The sequence below is a fragment of the Equus asinus genome, chromosome 1, assembly GCF_041296235.1.
Source record: "Equus asinus isolate D_3611 breed Donkey chromosome 1, EquAss-T2T_v2, whole genome shotgun sequence".
NCBI classification, from domain to species: Eukaryota; Metazoa; Chordata; class Mammalia; order Perissodactyla; family Equidae; genus Equus; species Equus asinus.
The window spans coordinates 108,616,251-108,636,290 of NC_091790.1; the positions used below are offsets into that span (position 1 = coordinate 108,616,251).

A 20,040-nucleotide genomic window follows, 5' to 3' on the forward strand; every position below is an offset into this window, starting at 1 on the left:
GTGATAAGTGTTGTATGCGTTGGTAGTTTGGTCCTTTTTTGTTGCTAATTAGTGTTCCATTTTATTGAAGTACATTTATGTATTCACTTTGCTGATGAGAGTTTAGGTTATTTCCATTTTCGGGCTCTTGTAAGGAAAGCTGCCACGAGCAGCCAAGTACAAGTCTTTGTGTCAGCATATCTTTTCATTTCTCCTGAGTAAATACCTAACGCAAAAGAATGGTTGAGTTGTTGCAAAGAATGACTACCAGTTTTCCAAAGTGGTTCTATCATTTTATATCCCCACATCAGTAGATTACAGTTATGGTTTCTCCAGATCCTCAACAAAGTTTGATGTTGGCAGTGTAATTAAATTTAGCCATTTAAAGAGGTGTAGTAAATTCTCGCTGTAGTTTTAATTTACCTTTTTTTTCATTGCTGATGTGACAACTTTTCAAATGCCTAAGAGTGAAGGGTCTTTGCCCAACATTTAAAGAATCTAGGGGCCGGCCTGGTGGCACAGCGGTTAGGTGCGCACATTCTGCTTCTCAGTGGCCCGGGGTTTGCTGGTTTGGACCCCAGGTGTGGACATGGCACCGCTTGGCACACCATGCTGTGGCAGGCATCCCGCATATAAAGTAGAGGAAGATGGGCACGGATGTTAGCTCAGGGCCTGTCTTCCTCAGCAAAAAGAGGAGGATTGGCAGCAGATGTTAGCTCAGGGCTAATCTTCCTCAAATATAAATAAATAAATAAAGAGTCTATTGTGTTCCTCTTACTGATTTGTAAGAGTTCTTAATGTATTCTGGATACAAGTCTTTTGTGGTATATGTCTTGTAAATATTTCTTCTCATTCTATGACTAGCCTTTTTTCTTTTAACATTGTTATAATTTATGTACCAAAATATTTAAGTGTACACTTTGTTGAGTTTTAGTAAATTTATACAGTTGTACAGCCATCTCACAACCCAGTTTTTTTAGAAAACTATTATCACCACAAATGCCTGTTTGCAGTCAGTCCCAACTTCCACCTCCAAACCCAGGCAATCACTGATCTGCTTTCTGTCTCTATAGATTGGCCTTTTTCTAAAAATTTCATATAGAGGGAACCATACAGCAGGTAATCTTACATATCTGTCTTCTTTCACTTAGCACAGTGTTTTACTTATGTTCATCTATGTTGTTGCTTGTGTAGGCATTCCTTTTTACTGCTGAGTACTATTCCGTTCTGTGGATATACTCACTTTGTTGATATATTGATAGTTTGATGGACATTAGATTGGTTGCAGTTTTTGGCTATTAAGAATAATACTTTCTGGGGCTGGCCCCGTGGCCGAGTGGTTAAGTTTGCGCGCTCCGCTGCAGGCGGCCCAGTGTTTCGTCGGTTCGAATCCTGGGCGCGGACATGGCACTGCTCGTCAGACCACGCTGAGGCAGCGTCCCACATGCCACAACTAGAGGAACCCACAACGAAGAATACACAACTATGTACCGGGGGGCTTTGGGGAGAAAAAGGAAAAAATAAAATCTTTAAAAAAAAAAAAAAAAGAATAATACTTTCTTTTATCCTCCTTGATGTCATCTTTTTGAAGTGCAAAATTTTTTAGTTTTGATAAAGGCCTGTTTATCTATGTTTTTCTTTGCATGTTATATAAGAAATTTTTGCCTACCCTAAAGTTGCAAAGATCTGTTCCTGTGTTTTCTATGAGAAGTTTATAATTTTATCTTTTAATTTTTATGTACAGTGTAAGGTTCATTTTTTTCCCTAGAGATATTCAGATATTGTTTGAGCTCCTTTAGTTGAAAAAGATTATATTTTTCTCTATTGAATTACTTCATTGTGAATTTGTGGATATTTTGGCATCTTGTGGTTTTAACATCTATTGATGATTTTTCCTAAATCTTTTTTATTTTTTTCATCAGAGATTGCAAAAGAGTGGTTTTCTATTTTTGTTACTCCTGTGTTTATTAGCTGTGATTCTTTTGTAAAGAAGAACTTTCACTCATCAGCTAAGGATACTTGGTTACCCTGAACAGCAGTTCCTTTTAAAAATGATGGATAAATATTAGATTTTTGTACTTTGATTAAAATTTACAGAGTAGTGAGTTGATATAATAGTGACCTCCAATGGTAGCAAATGAGGCTTGTTTTGTTCTCTTTTGTTTTTCATTCAGTGTTTTTTAAATATTGTTATGCACTCGCATATTTTTATGTATTGTGTTTCAAACAATTTGGTGCTGGATGAGACTGCTAGAGCTATAATAACAAGGTAGACTAACAGTGTCTTAAATAGGAATTTGTCTGCTTGTGGGTGGTGCTAACACTGTTTCACCTGTTCATCGAGGATTCAGGTCTTTCCATTCTGTTATCCTTAGTGTCCTCTTGCTTATCACATCATGGTTACAACATAACTGTCATACCCTGAGGCATTGTGTCCATGTTCAAGGTGTGGTAACGGGGCAGCCAAATGCTGAAGCCAAAAGGCAGTGTTATAAAATCCTTTCCAAAATTGCCCCTGCAGACCTGTTCCTATGTGTCAATGGCCAGATCTGGGTCGTATGGTCACCCCAGCTGTCAGGAGGACTGTGAAAGCAAGTATCTGGCAAAGAGGAACAGAATTGTCAATATGGGCTTAGACTACTTATGAGCCATTGCCTGGGGCGGTGCACACTGCCGCCTCCAGAGAAAATTAGGTTTTTACTAGTAAGCAAGAAGGAGGGAATGAATTTGAGGGAAGAACTAGTAATGTCTTGCATAAAATTTTTGGTATCATGTTATTTAACAATAAGTATATTTAACAATAAGCATATTTATTTATTTAAACAATATTTACATTTAACTTAAAAGTGTATATTAGAACAGTAAGATTTGGGGGCTTGCCTCGTTAATGTCTCATGATTACTTTCATTGTCCTATAAAATTCATTTTGTTATTGAATACATTTTTTAGTGTCCTTGAAATATTATCTGCTATTATCCACTATTATGAGAATTTTATTCTAAGTGTTAACATCATTTAAAAACTTTTATTTAATGCCAAACTGTGAATTCATATAGACTGTGGTCCTCAGATTTTTTGGTAAAGAAATCTGGAAGTTAGATTGTCCCTTTATTTTACTCTCCATTTTCTTAGGCTCTCTCTGTATTATCACTTCTTTTTCTACAGAACCTTGCTCTTCCAATCCATGTTTACTTTCATTCTTTCTCTCTTCCTTTTTCTTTTTTCTTTCATTTTTTTCTTTGTCATTCTATAATTCTTCTTTTTTTCTGCTTCTCTTTGAAAAGGGCTAGAATAAAGTTGATTTCTGGTTGATAAGATCATATTGTGCTATTAAATGTCCTTCTTAGCTTCTTAATTTCATTTGGGTTATGCACTGTTGACTGTTGATTGTTAGCAGGTTCTGAAATAATCTTATTAAGTTTTCCAAGAAGCACATATCAAGCATTAATGGGCTGCATGTTACTCAATCAGAGAAGCCACTGGTAAGCTCTGAATCACAACCGAGGTAGCTAATATAATTCTTGCTTTTAAATTACGTTATTTAATGTGATTCTCTCTTCCTTTAGTACATGTAATCTCCCATGGAGCTCCATTAAATTTTTAATATTTTAGGCATGTTGTAGCTCCAGAAAAAGTGTCAAGTGTGTATCATGTTAGGTCATATGCACAAGGATTTGTAAATTGCCTTAAATATTTTGGCCTAATACATACTTGTTATGTGTGAGGTGTTATGAGTTTGTTACTACTACTCTTTATAAATAAAATATTTGGATTTTATAATTCTTCAATTATTGTGCTGATTAAGGTGCTGTGCTTTTTATTATCTTAAATTTACCTGAAAATCAGCCTAATTTTATTCAATACATAGTCTACTGAGGGAGCGGTTTAAAGAATTATCTGCTTTGCAGTAAAGATTCTTAGATCTGTATCCTTTCTACACCATAAATAAAACAACAAGCCTTGGTTTTCTCCCGCAGTGAGGATTGTCTGTATGGTGAGAGACCTGTTCTTTGACGCTGTGTGTGAACTGGCTTTGCGTCTATCTCAGTGTAACCTCTGTGTCTTTGGGGAAGCCAAGTTGGGGACACATTGATCATTTCTCCCTCTCCCTCTCTACCTTCCCCCCCTTTTTAATGTGATTCTGGGGCTCCTTATTTTTTGTTTGATTTTAATTGAATATGAAATGACTTACTAATCAAACTTTGAGGAAATATTGTAGTCCTGAAACCTCCTCACTGATAAATTGTTTTGGAAGTAAAATTTCTTCATCCTGCTTGTCTTTCTAGTTAAAGTTAGTTGGAATCAATTAAGACTTTATCACAGAACCTGCAGCTTTGTGACCTGAGTGGCTTTGTGGAGTGGTACCTGGATTACAGTGCAGAATAGCATCAGCAAAATTCATGTTCTGTGTTTGTCCTTTTCCTTCCCTCAGCTCATTGCTCTTCTCAGATATATGAAACCTAGAGAAAAAGGATCTAACTGCTAAAGAATTACTTCATTTGGGGAAAAAGTAATATGTGATTGTTCGTCGTTGTGCTACAGGGATATCTGATCCTTTCAGACTTCTAGTATATAAGGCTGTCGTGCACACTGAAATCCGGGTCTTTATACATTTATGTCGTTTTTGTGTTTTTGGTTTCCAATTAAATCAGATTCTGTCGCTCTTTCCATTTCTAATTCCAATTATATGAAGCTTTTAAAATCCCATCAAACTTTTGATTTAGTACTGTATTTATGTTCACAAAGGTCATTCCATGTTAGCCTATAGCTTAGTCAATGCTAGAATAGTGCTTGCTGTTTCATGGAGCAATCTTTACAACAGTCTCTCTATGTCTCTGTGCCATTAGCTCAGTGGCAGCTGTTGCTTTGGTTACAGTGTTCCTGTTTTGGCAAGCTTTTTAAGGATCTTAAACAACTATGCTTCTTTTCTGACTGTATTCTCGTGGGATTTTATTTTCCTTCCATGTAATGCTACCGAGATGTCGAAAAAGAAAGAAAAAAAATTACGTCATATTTATTTGTTTCCAAAGCAGGAGAAATAATTTTAGTTTAATAAAGAAAGTGGTTGTGTCATCTTCTGAAATCCTTTTGAAGAGAGGTAGAAGTCTATCATAATCTACTTATGAAATTATCCTTTCTATTCTATTGTGCGTTCTTTCATCTCATTTTGTGTTACAATTTAGGCAGTTGGGAAATTTCATATAAGGTTAAGTGATTTGTTGAAGGTCACAGTGACAATAAGAAAACTTATTCTTAGAAAATTGAGAATATCATTTAGAGAGAAGACATTGTCTAGAAGACATTGCTACCTTTTCAGTAGAAGATCATCTCTTTCTGGCATGGTAATTTTCAAATGTGTTTAGTCTGTCTCTTTGAGATCTCTCACACTTGCCAGAGAATATTTCTCACCTACAAAATTGGTGTATCTGGAGAACTTCCAAAGTCAAGTGGTGTTAGCATGACCTGTTGCAGAGTATAGAAGAGGGAGGGAAGGTCCCGACACCTGAAACTTGCCTGCCACTAAGCAGCTGTGGGCCTGCCCTCTTGGTACCTTAGTTTCCTTAACTGTAGAATGAGCATTGTAATGCTTGCTCTACCTATGTTGTGATGACAAAATAAAATTAGTGCATGTGAGAACCGTTTCAAATATTCCTATCTAGAGGAGAAAGCATCTCTGTGTAGTATACTGTTTCCACAGATCAGGGTGGGACATTGCAATCAATACAGACCAACCAAGGGCACAGAGAGCCAGTAGGGTCTGGTTTTGTAAAGAGAGGGGTTGGGTAGGTGGTGTAAGGAAAGAAACAGAAGTCCTAGAGCTGATCCTGGAGCGTTAAGAACATAGGCACACTAAGCAGACAGTTCCAAAAGGAGCAGTGAATTGAAGTTTTCACATCGTATTTGTCAGGACTGCCTGTGAGGTGAGAAAGAGGATCCTGTTAAGGACAATTTATGACTTTACTGGTATAAACTATGCAAAAGTTGTGATTTGCCTCAGAGAGTGGGGAGCCAGATGAGTGAGGCGAGAAGTTAACTGTTTGCTGCTGAATTAGAACCATAAAGCTTCTCAGAGGACACAGTGACCCAGGGACTGGAAAAAAGGGAGTTTTTTCATGGGCACTTTTCAGGGAGACTTGAAACTTGAGGATAATGTGTGCAGGTGCCTCTTGGCAGGATTGGCCAACCTGTTTATTTGTACAGAAGATAACATAAGTACCGGTGTCCCAACAGTGACCTGCAGGTTGGTAGCACTCATGCTGAGGTTTTATCAGTTCCCAGGAAAAGTAAAAATAGGAGCAAAGCACTGACCTTTTCATACACAACATTTCATCCTGTGTAAAGAGTGTCTCTGATTCTGATGATTTTCCCCGTATTTTTCTTGGATTTAAATAACCTTTCTTTTATGAAATAATTATGGTAGATACTGGGTTTTTAAAAATGTCCTTACTTAGCAGAGTAAAAAGATAGCATTCATTGATCATTCTCCTTACTGCCTTTTATGCTTTATTTTACTGCTTAACAAAAACCAGACTTGACTTTAATCGGTATTAAGGGTTATTTGCAAATAACCATTGTTGTTTGAAAAGAGCGTGAACTTTAAAATTGGACGCATTAAAGTTTGAATCCCTGTTCTGCCATTTATTCTGTGTTGTCTTGGACCTTGGAAGTCGTCTGCTAACTTCCCTATTCCTCAGTTTCCTTGTCTTTCTGTAGGGAATGGTAACAACTACCTTGAGCACTTTGTTGGTGAGAATTAGACCTCAGGTGTGTGAAGCCCCTAAAATAATGCCTGGTTCCTAATAGGGGCTTACTAGCTGACTGCAGCAAAGAAATTCTGTTTACACAATAAAAATTACAGATTCCTTGGCCTCATTCCTAAACCTATCAAATTAGGATATCTGAAGATGAAATCGAAAAAATATATTCTTTAAATTGGGATAAAATACACAACATAAGATTTGCCGTCATAGCCGTTTTTCAGTACAGTTGAGCAGTTTTGTACGTTCACGTTATCGTGCATCCAATCTCCAAAACTCTTTTCATCTTGCAGAACTGAGACTCTGTACCCCTTAAACAACAGCTCTTGTTCCTCTCTGCCCTCACCCCCAGCCTCTGGCAACTGCCCGTCTGCTTTCTGTCTCTTTGAATTTGACTACTCTAGGTACTGTCTTCGTATAAATAATATATAAATAATACTGCCTTCATATAAATGGAGTCGTATAGTATTTTTGTGTGTGACCAGCTTATTTCACTTAGCATAATATCCTCGAGTTTCATCATATTGGAGCATGTGACAGGATTTCCTTCATTTTTAAGGCTGAGCAATATTGTGTTGTATGTATACCATGTTTTCTTGATCTATTTGATGGACGTTTGGGTTGCAAGCATATGCATTTTTTCTGTTGCCCTTAACCTTCTGTGTTGATTATCTGGGGCTGCTATCACAAATTACTACAAACTTAAAACAAGAGAAATTTATTCTCTCACAGTTCTGGTGGTTAGAAATCCAAATCAAGGTGCAGGCTCACTCTGAAGGCTCCAGGGAAGAATCCTTCCTTGCGTCTTCCTAGCTTCTGGGGCCTCCAGTCAGTCCTTCAAGTCCCCTGGTTTGTAACTCTTGCACTCCAGTCTCTGCCTCTGTGGTCTCATGGCATTTTTTTTTTTCTTTTGAGGAAGATTAGCCCTGAGCTAACTACTGCCAATTCTCCTCTTTTTGCTGAGGAAGATTGGCCCTGAGCAAACATCGTGCCCATCTTCCTCTACTTTATATGTGGGATGCCTACCACAGCATGGTGTGCCAAGCAGTGCCATGTCCGCACCCGGGATTGGAACCGGCGAACCCCGTGCCGCCAAAGCAGAATGTGCACACTTAACTGCTGTGCCACCGGGCTGGCCCCTCATGGCCTTTTTCACTGTGTGTCTCTGTGTGTGTTCTCTTGTAAGGGCATCAGTCATTGGATTTAGAGCCCACCATAATCCAGTATGACCTCATCTCAACTAATTACATCTACAAAGACCCTGGCTCCGAATAAGTCACATTCTGAGGTTTCTGGTGGACATGAATATTTGACCCACTGAACCCTCCAGAATTTAATCCATTTGTAAAGCATTTTTAAACTTTTGGTAGCTCGGCTGCCACAACAAAATGCCATAGGCTGAGTGGCTTAAATAACAGGAATTTATTTTCTCACAGTTCTGGAGGCTGGGAAGTTCAAGATCGAGGTCAGGCAGTGTTCAGTTTCTGGCGAGGGCTCTTTTCCTGACTTGCAGATAGCCACCTTCTTGCTGTGGCCTCACATGACAGAGAGAGAAGAGCATGCAAGGTCTCTGGTGTCTGTTCTAATAAGGGCACTGATGCCATCAGACCAGGGTCCCACCCTTATGACATCATCTACCCTAATTAGCTCCGAAAGCCCTGTCTTCAAATACCATCACAGTGGGGGCTGGGGGTTCAGCTGAATTTGGGAGAACACGGACATTCAGTCCCTAACAACATTCAAAACCAAAATACATGTTTCACATTAGGCAATATCTTAGGAGTCGATTATTTTTAAAAACAATGATAGGTAATTGTAATTGTATGTATACACACACATAAAACTTGCTTATGTTGTTTTGGGAAAAAATTACATAAGATTCACGTCTATTTAATAATTTAAAGATTCATATTTTGCTTTATTTATTTATTTTGAAATTGACACCTGAGCTACCATCTGTTGCCAATCTTTTTGCTTTCCTTTCTTCTTCTCTCCAAAGCCCCCCAGTACATAGTTGAACAATCTAGTTATGAGTGCCTCTGGTTGTGCTGTGTGGGATGCCACCTCAGCATGGCCTGATGAGGGGTGCCATGTCTGCGCCCAGGATCCAAACCGGTGAAACCCCTGGCCGCCAAAGCGGAGCGCGTGAACTTAACCACTTGGCCACAGGGCTGGTCCCCGTATATTGTTTTATTTGATCTAATATCTTTGCACCCAAATAAACTATAAAGCATTTTTGAATGGTGTTTTAAGTATTTATGCAGAGACCTTTTCTGATTTACATTTTTTGTCATAATCTGTTATCTCTTTCATTTTCTATTTACCTTAGACTTTTTAATTAAAATCTAATAACAGAAAAGTGCATATGTATCATAAGAGTGCGGCTCAATGAATTTTTCCCAAATTGAACAAACACGTATAACCAGCATTGAGATTACAAAAACTAAAACCTTACCAGCATCTCCTAAGCCTTCCATATGCCCCCTTTTCAGTTAACAAGTTCCCCCAGGTAATTCTTTTCCGCATGCTAACAGTTTGAGAGCCACTCATACTGGCACCTGGATTCCTAACAGGTACTTGCGTAGATCTCCTGTCCATCAGGTTTCATATTCGTGGACTCTCATTCACAGGCTTTTGTATATGCTGTCCTCTGCCTGGAGCAGTTTTCCTTTTGCTTTCCACTCCTTCTGTAAATCTCCCACACCTCCTTACCTCTACTCCTCACACCTTCCCATGACAACTTCATTTCAGGTCTTAGCTGAGACTCCTTTCTTTGGGGAGCATTTCTTGACTTTTCCAACCCTTTTCCCTTCCCAGTTCTAAGTTAATCTCTCTTCCAGTGTGTTTCATTAAATTCTCCCTTTTTTCCTCTCATTTATCATATCTAATTGCTGCTCTACTTGTCTTTATCTCTCATCAGACCATAAATATTGAAAGGTCAGACAGTACAGTCTTTGCTTCTTTTTTTTTTTTATCCCCAGTACTTTGCACAGTGTCAGTACATAGTGGATAATATTTTTTTTGTTGTTAGTGCCCTTGAGTCAATTCTAACTCCTGTCGGCCCTGGTCTTCCTACACTATTCTCTCAGCTTCCGGCACTATATCAGACAATGCTCCCCTTGTATCCACAGGGGTTTTCATAGCTAGTTTTTTCAGAAAGGGGTAGCCAGGTACTTCTTCCTACTCTGTGTTAGCCTAGAAGCTTTGCTGAAACCTGATCACCATGGATGACCCTGCTGGTATGTGAAATACAGTGGCATAGCTTTCAGCATCACAGCAACACACAAGTGTCACATTATGACAACCAACAGATGGGTGGTGCGGTTCCCTGACCGGGAAATGAATCCAGGCTGTGGTGTGGTGAGAGTGCTGAATCTTAACCACTAGACCACCAGGGCTGGGTAGTGGAAGATATACATTGAATGATAGTAAACTCACTATGTTTTAGTATTGGAAAGGGTACTAGAGTTCCTCTAGTCGAGACCCTCATTTTATAGGTGAGGGAACTAAAAGCCTGAAATTTATTATTAATAAGAGCTCAGAAAAAGCTAGTGGTCAAAACATCCAGTATTTGTCTGTGGTGAGAGAGAATGGTGGGGAAAGGACACTAGTATTCAGTATCTTTAGGAGATATTCTTCACGTGAATCATAGCTAGACAAAATTATTTCATTTCCAGTTTTTCTCTGTTCCAATTTCAGCTGACTGGAGTATTGTATCATCGCATTTCTATTCTGTCCCTCTCACTAGTTCCATTCTTTATTTCCCCCCTTTGTGGTTTGTAGTTTCTGACACCCCTATTTTCATTGTTTATTACTTCAGTTTAGCTTGCTACCCAGGCTAGGTTCCTGTGATTGTTCATTTAAGAAGTGTTCTCCCTTCCAATCCAGAATGCCGAGTTGGCACCTTGGACTCAGCATGATTAGCAGCTAAGTACTTCATTCACAGCAGCCTTGCATCCTCACGTCTCCACCTCTCTCCCACCCACTCCCCCACATGGTCTCCTTTGGATTTTGCTTGTTCGCTTCTCATCTTCGCAGTCCCCCAAACTTGAAACTGCAGAGATGGAGTGGACTCTTCCTCCCTCTTGTCATTGCGGTCAGTCAGCGCCCCGTTTCTTTTCAGTGTTTCCAAACCTCTCGTATCTGTCTTGTTCTTTACATTCTCCTTGCAACTCCCTGGTTCAAGCTAGGTTTTCAGCTGTTGCCAAAGCTGATTTAATTATTTTATTTCCTCAGATAACTTTGATTATGATATGTAGAAAACATCAATGATTTTTCTTTTACCAACCAAATAGAGTAAAAATCTCACAGGATGCCATTCAGGATTGTTAGTGACTAGACCCTTATTTGCCTGCTCAACATTATCTTTTATTAATTTTTTTTCATGTACACAACATTCCAGGCAATAGAGTCTGTACACCATTCCTTAAGCATACTCTAGTTTTCCTGTTATTTCTTTGTGTGTTATGTGTATGTGTTTTCTTTTTTTACCAAAAACTGCTATCTCCACATGAATAAATGGTTCTTATCTTTCAAAGTCTGGCAAAGTCTTCTAGTTCAGTGGTTCCAAGATGCTGGTTCTCAGATGGCTGCCAGGCTAACTATATCAGAAGTATCTGAAGAGCTTTGAAAAACGCAGAAACCTGTCCTCAGTCCGACTGATCCAACCGAATCAGAACTTTTGTCATTGGGGTCTTGTTGGCTACATTTTTATAAAAAAGATTTTCAACCAGCTTTAGGAATCCCTTCTTTTACCTGTCCTCATCATTTTACAGTTTATGGATATTGAGGTACAGAGGATAGAGCTGGGTTCCTCAGGGTTACTCAAATAGTATTTATTGGGTAACTTTACTTATTTCAGTTATAAGTAAAGAAGGAATGATAAGAATTCCTTGGGAACCAGAACAAAGACTATTCTTAACATTCTTTTAAATTTTGGAATATTAATAAATGATCTGAACCAATATTTTCTGTTACTCATTTGCTGAGCATGTTTTTTTTTTTTTTTTTTGAGGAAGATTAGCCCTGAGCTAACATCTGTGCCCATCTTCCTCTACTTTATTTGTGGGATGCTGCCACAGCATGGCTTGACAAGCGGTGTGTAGGTCCGCACCCAGGATCTGAACCAGTGAAGCCCGGGCTGCCACAGTGGAGCTCTGAGCACCGTATATTTTAAGTGTGTTATCTCAGTAGTCTTTTCAACAGAGACACAAAGAATATATTAGAAAAGCAAATCATAAACATTTACTTACTTGTTCAGTTATTCACCTGGTAGTTCTTGAACATCTCTCTGTCTAGCACCTGTGCTACAAGCTGTAAGTTACAGCAGTGAACAAAACAAACTTGGAACTTTCCCTCAGAGATCTTCAAATCTGATGAGGAAACAAACATTAGTTATATAAATAAAACAAAATTTGGTGAGTGGTAAAATAGTTTGCCCAAAGTCACACAGCTTATCTATAGCAAAACTATCTAATTTTAGAAGGCCACATCATTTCCACATTAACCGTGATGCCAGCAGGTCAAGGCAAAGGCATCTAATGTTTATCCAGCGCCTCCTCCTCTCTTAGGTGCTAGGTCAGTCATAAGGATGACTTCACTTACCTGTGAGGTTGGTGCTGGTGTTTCACCATTGTGCAGGTGAGGAAACTAGTCTCAGAGAGCTTAAGTAATTTGCTAAGATTTTGCCTGTTAAGTGCTTGTGCCTGGATTCTGATCTAGGCCTGACTCCAAAGTCTGTGAAATGGTAATAATAAAAGCTTGTATTACAATCACCAAAGCCAAAAGTTGGCTATTTGACAAGATTAATACATTAAATTGAAAAACACTGAAAAAGACTGATGAGGGTAGGGAAAAAAAACTTTTTAAAAAAGCACACATTACCAGTATTAAAAATGAGAAAGGTGACCTAATTACAGATCCAACAGAAACTAAAAAGTTAGTAAGGTAACATTAGGTATAAATTTATCCCAATAGATTTGAAAATTTAGATGAAATTGAGAAATTTCTAGAAAAACAATTTGCCAAAAATAACACTAGGAAAATTAGAAAATCTGAATAGTTCTATTGAAAAAATTGAATTTCTTGTTAAATAGCTTCCTTCAAAGAAAACACCAAAGACAGATAGCTTCATTGGTGAATTTATCCAAACATTGAATAAATAAACCAATGTTATGTAAACTGCATCCAAGAATTGAGAAAGAGGGAACCCTTACCTGATTATTTTATGAGGCCAGTATAAACTTGATATCAAAACAAGGACATTATGAGGAAGGATATTAGCTGTCTCTCTTGAAAATAGATGCAAAAATACTTAAAGTGTTAGCAAATATGAGTCAGGGATATCTAAAAAAAAGTAATTCATCGTGACCAAGATGGCTTTAGTCTAGAAGCCCAATGTAATTTCTTTAGTAAGGGAAAAAAATGATCATTTCAATTTGCGCAGAAAAAGCATTTAATAAAATTCAGTATCAATCTATGATTAAAAATACTCTTAGAAGACCAAGAATAGAACTTTCTTAATCTGATAAAGGGTATCTTCAGAAGGCTCAGTGATGAAATATTTTAAGGCTGTCTACCTGAGATTAGGAATGACACAAGAATGCCACTCATCACTTTCATTCAGCAACATACTGAGGATCCTAACCAGGATAATATGAAGCAGCAGTAAAATGTAGAAGGATTGGAAAGGAAGACATAAAAGTTATTCAGAGGCAACATGATTGTATATATGGAAAATTCAAAATAATCTACAAACTATTAGACTTAATAACTGAGTTTTGAAAGTTTAGTAAATCAATATATAAAAATCAATTTATTTTATTTTATTTGGTGAGGAAAATTGGCCCTGAGCTAACATCTCTGCCAACCTTCCTCTATTTTATCTGTGGGACACCTGCTACAGCATGGCTTGACGAGCAGTATGTAGGTCTGTACCCAGGATCTGAACCCATGAACCCCAGGCTGCTAAAGCAAAGTGCGTGACCTTAACCACTACACCACCAGGCTGACCCCTCAGTTGTGTTTGTAATATACCAGCAACAAACAGCAAAAAATTTGAATTACCATTTACAATATCAAAAAACATAAAATGTGTAGTATTAATTCAAATTAAAGATATGTAAGACTTCCTCACAGAAACTATAACATTATTAAGAGAAATTAAAAAAAGATTTGGTTAGATTAAATGAAGAGAAATACCATATTTATGGATTGGAGAGTTCAATATTGTAAAGATTCCCATTCTTTCCAATTTTATCTATAGATTTAATGCAGTCTCAAAATTCCAGAGGCTTTTTTTGTTTTAATGAAAATTGTCAAGCCCATTCTAAAATTTCTACGGAAGTATCATGAACCAAGGATAGCCTAAACCAAATTGAAGAACAGAGGTGGGGGACTATCAAAATTAGTTCTAAGGCTCTAATAATTTATACAGGTAAATTGGTGTAAGGATAGATAAATAGTACAGAATCAAGCTCTGGAAACAAACACACAGAAATGGAAACTTAATTTATTACAAAGGTAGCCCTTGAGAGCAAGAGGGAAAAGATTTTCATTTACTTACTTGTTTTTCAAATAAATTGTGCTGAGTCAATTGGACATTCATGTAGCAAAATACTAGTTTTAGCTCCTATCTCACATGTACAGAAACTAATTCCAGGTGGATTGTATATGTGAATGTGGAAGGTCAACCAGTAGAGTTTCTGGAGGGTAACTTCATGAATGAAAGACATCTTCATGACTGTGGGATGGGTACATTTTTTAAACAGGATACTGAAAGTGCTAACCATAGAGAGTAAGGGTGATAAAACGTACAACATTTAAATTAGGAACTTTTCTTCCGTAAGAGACTTGAGTGAGGACATATTTGCAATACATATAGTCATCAAAGTGATTATATCCAAAATATGTAAAGAACTACAAATATGTGAAAGACGAAAGCAACCAGTGAGAAGAACGGGCAAAAGAGATGAATATGCACTTCACAAAAGAAGCTGTCCAAATGGGTAATTACCGTGTAGGAAGGGATAACTTCTTAGTCATCACGGAACTGTAAATTAAAACCACAGTGCTCACTCAAAAAAATAGATAAAATTAAAGAGACTGAGCATCCTAAATTTTAGCAAGGTTGTGGAGCACCCACAACTCTCATATATTACCGGTGGGGGTGTAAGTTGGTACAGTGACTTTGGAAAATTGGCAGTATCTACAAACACTAAGCATACAAACACCTATGATCTGGCATTTCTGCTCTTACCTGGGAGAAATGCATATGCATATATGCTCACTGAAAGCTGTGCACTAGAATATTGGTGGCAGCATTATTTAAAATACCTGAGAAGCGGAAATAACTCAAATGTGCATCAGCAGTAGGATGGATAGATAAACTGAGGTAAATTTCTACACTGGAACACTTCACAGCAGTGAAAACCAATCAGCTACTACTACATGCAACAACATGGATTAAGTTTACAAATAAGATTTTGACTAAAAGGAGCCAGACACAATATAATACTTTATGGCCCCATTATATATCAAATTCAAAAACAGGCAAAACTAATCAATAGTGTTAGAAGTTATAGTATTGGAAGTTGTCATAGTAATAATTTTTGGAGAGATGCAGTAAGGGAAGCCACACAAGATTCAGAGGTGCTGATAACGTTTGGTTTTACGTTCTAGGTGATAGTTATATAGGTATGTTCACTTTGCAGTAATTCATAAAAGTGTGTTTACATAATTTGCAACTCTTCTGTATGTATATTAAAAAATTTTATTCCAAATAATCATTATTTTGTAGTTTCCCAACTCACAAATAATATGTTTATATTAAGCCATGAATGTGAATAACTGGCATTAATTGAAAAAAGTCATGTTAATTTGCAAGCTTAAAGTTACATCTAGAGTTATGTTATAAATTATAATTATTATAAATATTGCTATATTAGATGTTTCTTTAATAATGAGCTATATATGTTTCTGTTCTGAAAAGCTTTTGGAAGTTAATAATTTTTGGAATGGGAAATTATGAAGACTGGTCCATTTTTGCCAGATCTTTCAGGTGAAATGTGACTTTAAATGTTTTTCAATTAACGCACACATATCTTACAATGTACATTCAACTGATAGCACTGAAACCCTACAGTATGTTGAGAAGCTATACTTTTCAGATCCTTTGAGGATGGTAAAGTCAGTAAATATAAATATAATTTTATAGTACTGTCATGATGTTTCAGTCGATGACAGACCATGTATGCAATGGTGGTCCCATAAGATTAGTACCATAGAGCCTAGGTGTGTAGTAGGCTGTACCATCTAGGTTTGTGTCAATGCACTCTAAGATGTTTGCACAATGGCAGAAGCACCTAACGATGCATTTCTCAGAATGTATCCCCGTTGTTAAGCAATGCATAACTGGATATATTCTGGTTTTATAAGGCAAAATATTCTTTGAGGCTACTTAGGTAATGCTTTGTTGGATTATATAGACACCTGAATAATGATAGGGGAAATTTCTTTGCAGCTGCCTAATTTTGATTCTTGATCTCTATTAAAAAAATTAAAAAATTATCATCACTTTGGGGAGAAAGGAAAAAATGGAACTAACAAGAACCAAAGCAAAGTGCTACGCCCTATGTTTTCAGTTAATAATTTTATATGAAATAGTTTTTCTCCCGTTGTCTTTGTTAGTACACTGATAGAGAATTGACAGTATATACTAGAATTAAATTCTATTATGACCACATTAAATTCAGCTTTTTTCATTAAAACATTTTAATTTGAAACAATTTTCATTAACTTCTTTTTTAAATTAAAAAAAATCTAGAATTGTATTGTTACTCACCAGCCATGTTTCTTGCTATTTTCTTTTCTTTTTTTTTTAAAGGTGTTGTGGAATCTTTACTGAGAAATATTACTGGCGATTACATTAGGACTACAAGTTCCTCATTTACTATCTTTACTTTCCATTTCAAAAAAATTATCTTCAACAATATTCTTTTTTTTTTTTTTGAGGAAGATTAGCATGGAGCTAACATCTGCTGCCAATCCTCCTCTTTTTGTTGAGGAAGACTGGCCCTGAGCTATCATCCTTGCCCTTCCTCCTCTACTTTTTATATGGGATGCCTAGCACAGCATGGCTTGTCATCTGGGATCCAAACTGGCAAACCCCAGGTCGATGAAGCAGAGTGCATGAATTTAACCGCTGTGCCACTGGGCCAGCCCCATGAATATTCTTGATCATAATTTCTACATGCTGCCTCTTTTCTGCCTTGAGTCATTCCTATTATTTGTTCTTCAACTCTTTTTTGTGTTGTTGTCTTCCTGTCTTTTAAGCTGATTCTACTTTGTCTCTGTGTGCATGTATGTCTATCTGCAAGTTATGCTATTACCAACACCAGTAGATTTCAGAAGTGACCTTTTGTCTTGTTTATAAACCTAACAGTTTAAGAAAATTAATTTAATGAAATAGTTTAACTCTTTAGCTATGTGTCTCTAGTAACAGACACTGAATCATAAATGAAAGGAATTTCAGCTATTTTGGCCTGGAGACACATGTTGGTGTACTGGATTCTGGTGTGATAATTCAGTCGTTTACTTAGTGACAAATCCAGCAACCTATTTATATTACTATGGACTTAATCTTCTCACAGATAGTGTTTTTACTACCTACCTGTCACCTCCCCCTCTCTGCCCCAGCCACCATCATGGCCTCCTTGCTGTTTTGGTAGCTAGTGAGCGTGATTCTACCTCGGCACTTCTCTTGATACCTCTGCTCACATCTCTGTTTCCCCATATCCTCCTTAGACTCCATCCCTCATTATATGCAGGTCTCTGTTTAAAAATTACCTCAGAGATGCGTGCTCTGACTCTTCTCTCTAATTATCCCCATCATTCTCTATTCTTATTCCTTGCTTCATTTTTTTCTAGCGTTTATCACTACCTGATGTTTTGTTATATTTTTGTACCTTTCTCAGTAAATACAAGCTTCATGAGGGCAGGGACTTAATTGGTTTTGTTTACTACTGTATTTCCAGCACCTAGATCCAAGACAGACACATAGTAATGCAATGTATAGATATTTGTAGTTTGAATGAATGAATGGATGGATGAATGGAAGAAATATAATGAATAGGAAATAGTTGCATGATTTAGCCCTCAGTTAATTCTGCAGAATTCATTTATTCTCTAAACAAATGTAGAATCATTGTTAGTTCCAGCATGGCTGTCTTTATAGGGATTGGTGGTAAATTTTAAATAAACTCTAATAATATAACAGACTTCTCATCTTGTTATTATCCTTTAAAGGAGGAGCAAAAGGGAAAGGGGGGAGGTAATATACGTAGTATTTAATTTTGCCTTTTATGAAATAAATCATGACTAAAAATATGTTTTGAATGCATCGTGTTTGTTCTTGTTTGTAATGGTTCAAAAATATGATAGGTAGTAACTGCTCAAGTACCATTTAAAGTTGTGGATTTCTATTGATTTTGTTTGTTTTCCTCTTTCTATCTATTCCCACCCTACCCCACCCTCACGTTTTTAAAGAATCCAACCCAAGTTGGGACAGCTCTTCAGGTTTTCCATAATCTTGGAACTTTGAAGGATACCATTACCAGTGTTGTGGATGGATACTGTGCTGCTTTAGAAGAGAATATCAACAGTGCATTAGACATCAAAGTTTTGACTCAGCCTTCCCAGTCAGCTGTGAGAGGTATGGATGTGATTTATATTTAGCGGCTTTATTTATTTATAACTGAGAAGTCCTTTGAATAGTATGTGAAATGCTCAAGTATCAAAGCAATCTAATGACTCATTTTTTTAGTAGACAGAAAATGAGAGAAGAAATTATGTTTCAGAATTTATTTATAACTTTTTTGTCTAATCAGTGAGTTGAACTGGCCAAATGGTATATTCAGAAGTTCTAGATAAAAATCTGTAAACCGTGGCTTCATTTAGTTCAGAGGAAACAGATGCAAGAAAAAAAAGAAACATATTTTTCTTCCTAAAATCTTTATCCTCACATGTACTTCTTACTGAGACAGAAAATATTTTTTAAAGAATGCAATCTGGACCTTAGTTTTCTGGGCTTTTCCTTAGGATAATTCTGGTATTCAGGAGCAACAAAGGCTAACTCTGGAGATGGAAACTGATAAAACCTTTGGGAACATTACGACTATAGCAAAATCTAAAGAAAACGACTAAAGAAAGGTCTGAGAGAGGCCGAGCCCTACATTAGCAGTCCTCAAGTCTTTTCCGGCCCAGACGCACTGATGACGACATTCACATATAAAAGACACGTCACGGACAAGAATGACTACACGTTATGTGTACGTCTCACTTATCTAAGCAACCCCATCTCTGCATTTTTATCCTATATTCTTTCTTCTCTCCTGTTATTATGGATGAACTGTACTTGCTCCTAGCAGGACCAGCTACCCTCCTTTTGTGTTAGATGCCGTCACTCCAGGGCGTTGCTTTAGCAGATGCCCCCTCTGCCGCACAGTCAGTTTTTCCTTCAAGTCTCTTTTGCGTCACATACAATTGTGCTATTGTATCTTTCTTCTGCAGAAAGACAGTTCAGTCTAACTTGACCTCACTTTTTCCTTCAGTTCTGCTACACCATTTTATTCCTTGAGACCACAGAAAAATTCTCCAAAGTACCGTCTAAACTTACCGTCTCCTGTTTTTCTCTTCCCTTTTTTCTATTGAAGAAGGTATTCTGATCATCGTAGAGTTGCCCTAAGGAATAAATGAAATAACGCACATAGACTTAATGACAGAGTCATGATACATGGTTAACAGTAAAAAATATTTGCAGGCACTGATTATTATTTTTATATTTGCTATATAAACATAACCTTAAATAACACAGAATATGTGTCACTCATTAATAAGTTGCACAAGATAAAAAGGGATAAAAGAATCTTAGATCTTAAAGGGATTTTTAAAGGTTAGCCCTAGCTTCTGACTAGGTCTGTATTAAGACTCCCCCAGAAGGAGAGCTTTGAAAAGAAATTGTCAAAGGAGATTTCACACTCAGCTTTTCCCAGCAATTATTCTCAGAAAGTTTGATCTAATGTTTAAATTTCCAGAAGCAGTTTAATCTCATTCCCTCTTATGTTGTCAAGAATAGGAGAAAAATGAAAGCAGTTATTCACATGCTGTCAATCCTAGTGTACACCCTTTTGTTGAAAGAATAAAGAGTTTTAAAGCTTTACTATCATCTGTTGAGGAGTAGATACTGTGATTTAATGTGGAAAACTTAAGCATCAATTCTTTATTGTTTAAGAGAATAATCACTATT

General features: G+C 37.1%; 1 protein-coding gene across 1 annotated transcript in view; it reads left to right on the forward strand.

The window, feature by feature from the left end:
• COG5 (component of oligomeric golgi complex 5) overlaps nucleotides 1-20,040 on the forward strand; it is a 325,049-nt gene that overhangs the window by 163,322 nt on the left and 141,687 nt on the right. The window contains exon 8 of the mRNA XM_014831838.3: nucleotides 18,282-18,447. Coding sequence (XP_014687324.3) covers nucleotides 18,282-18,447 — 166 coding nt within the window. The remainder of the gene's footprint in view (nucleotides 1-18,281; nucleotides 18,448-20,040) is intronic.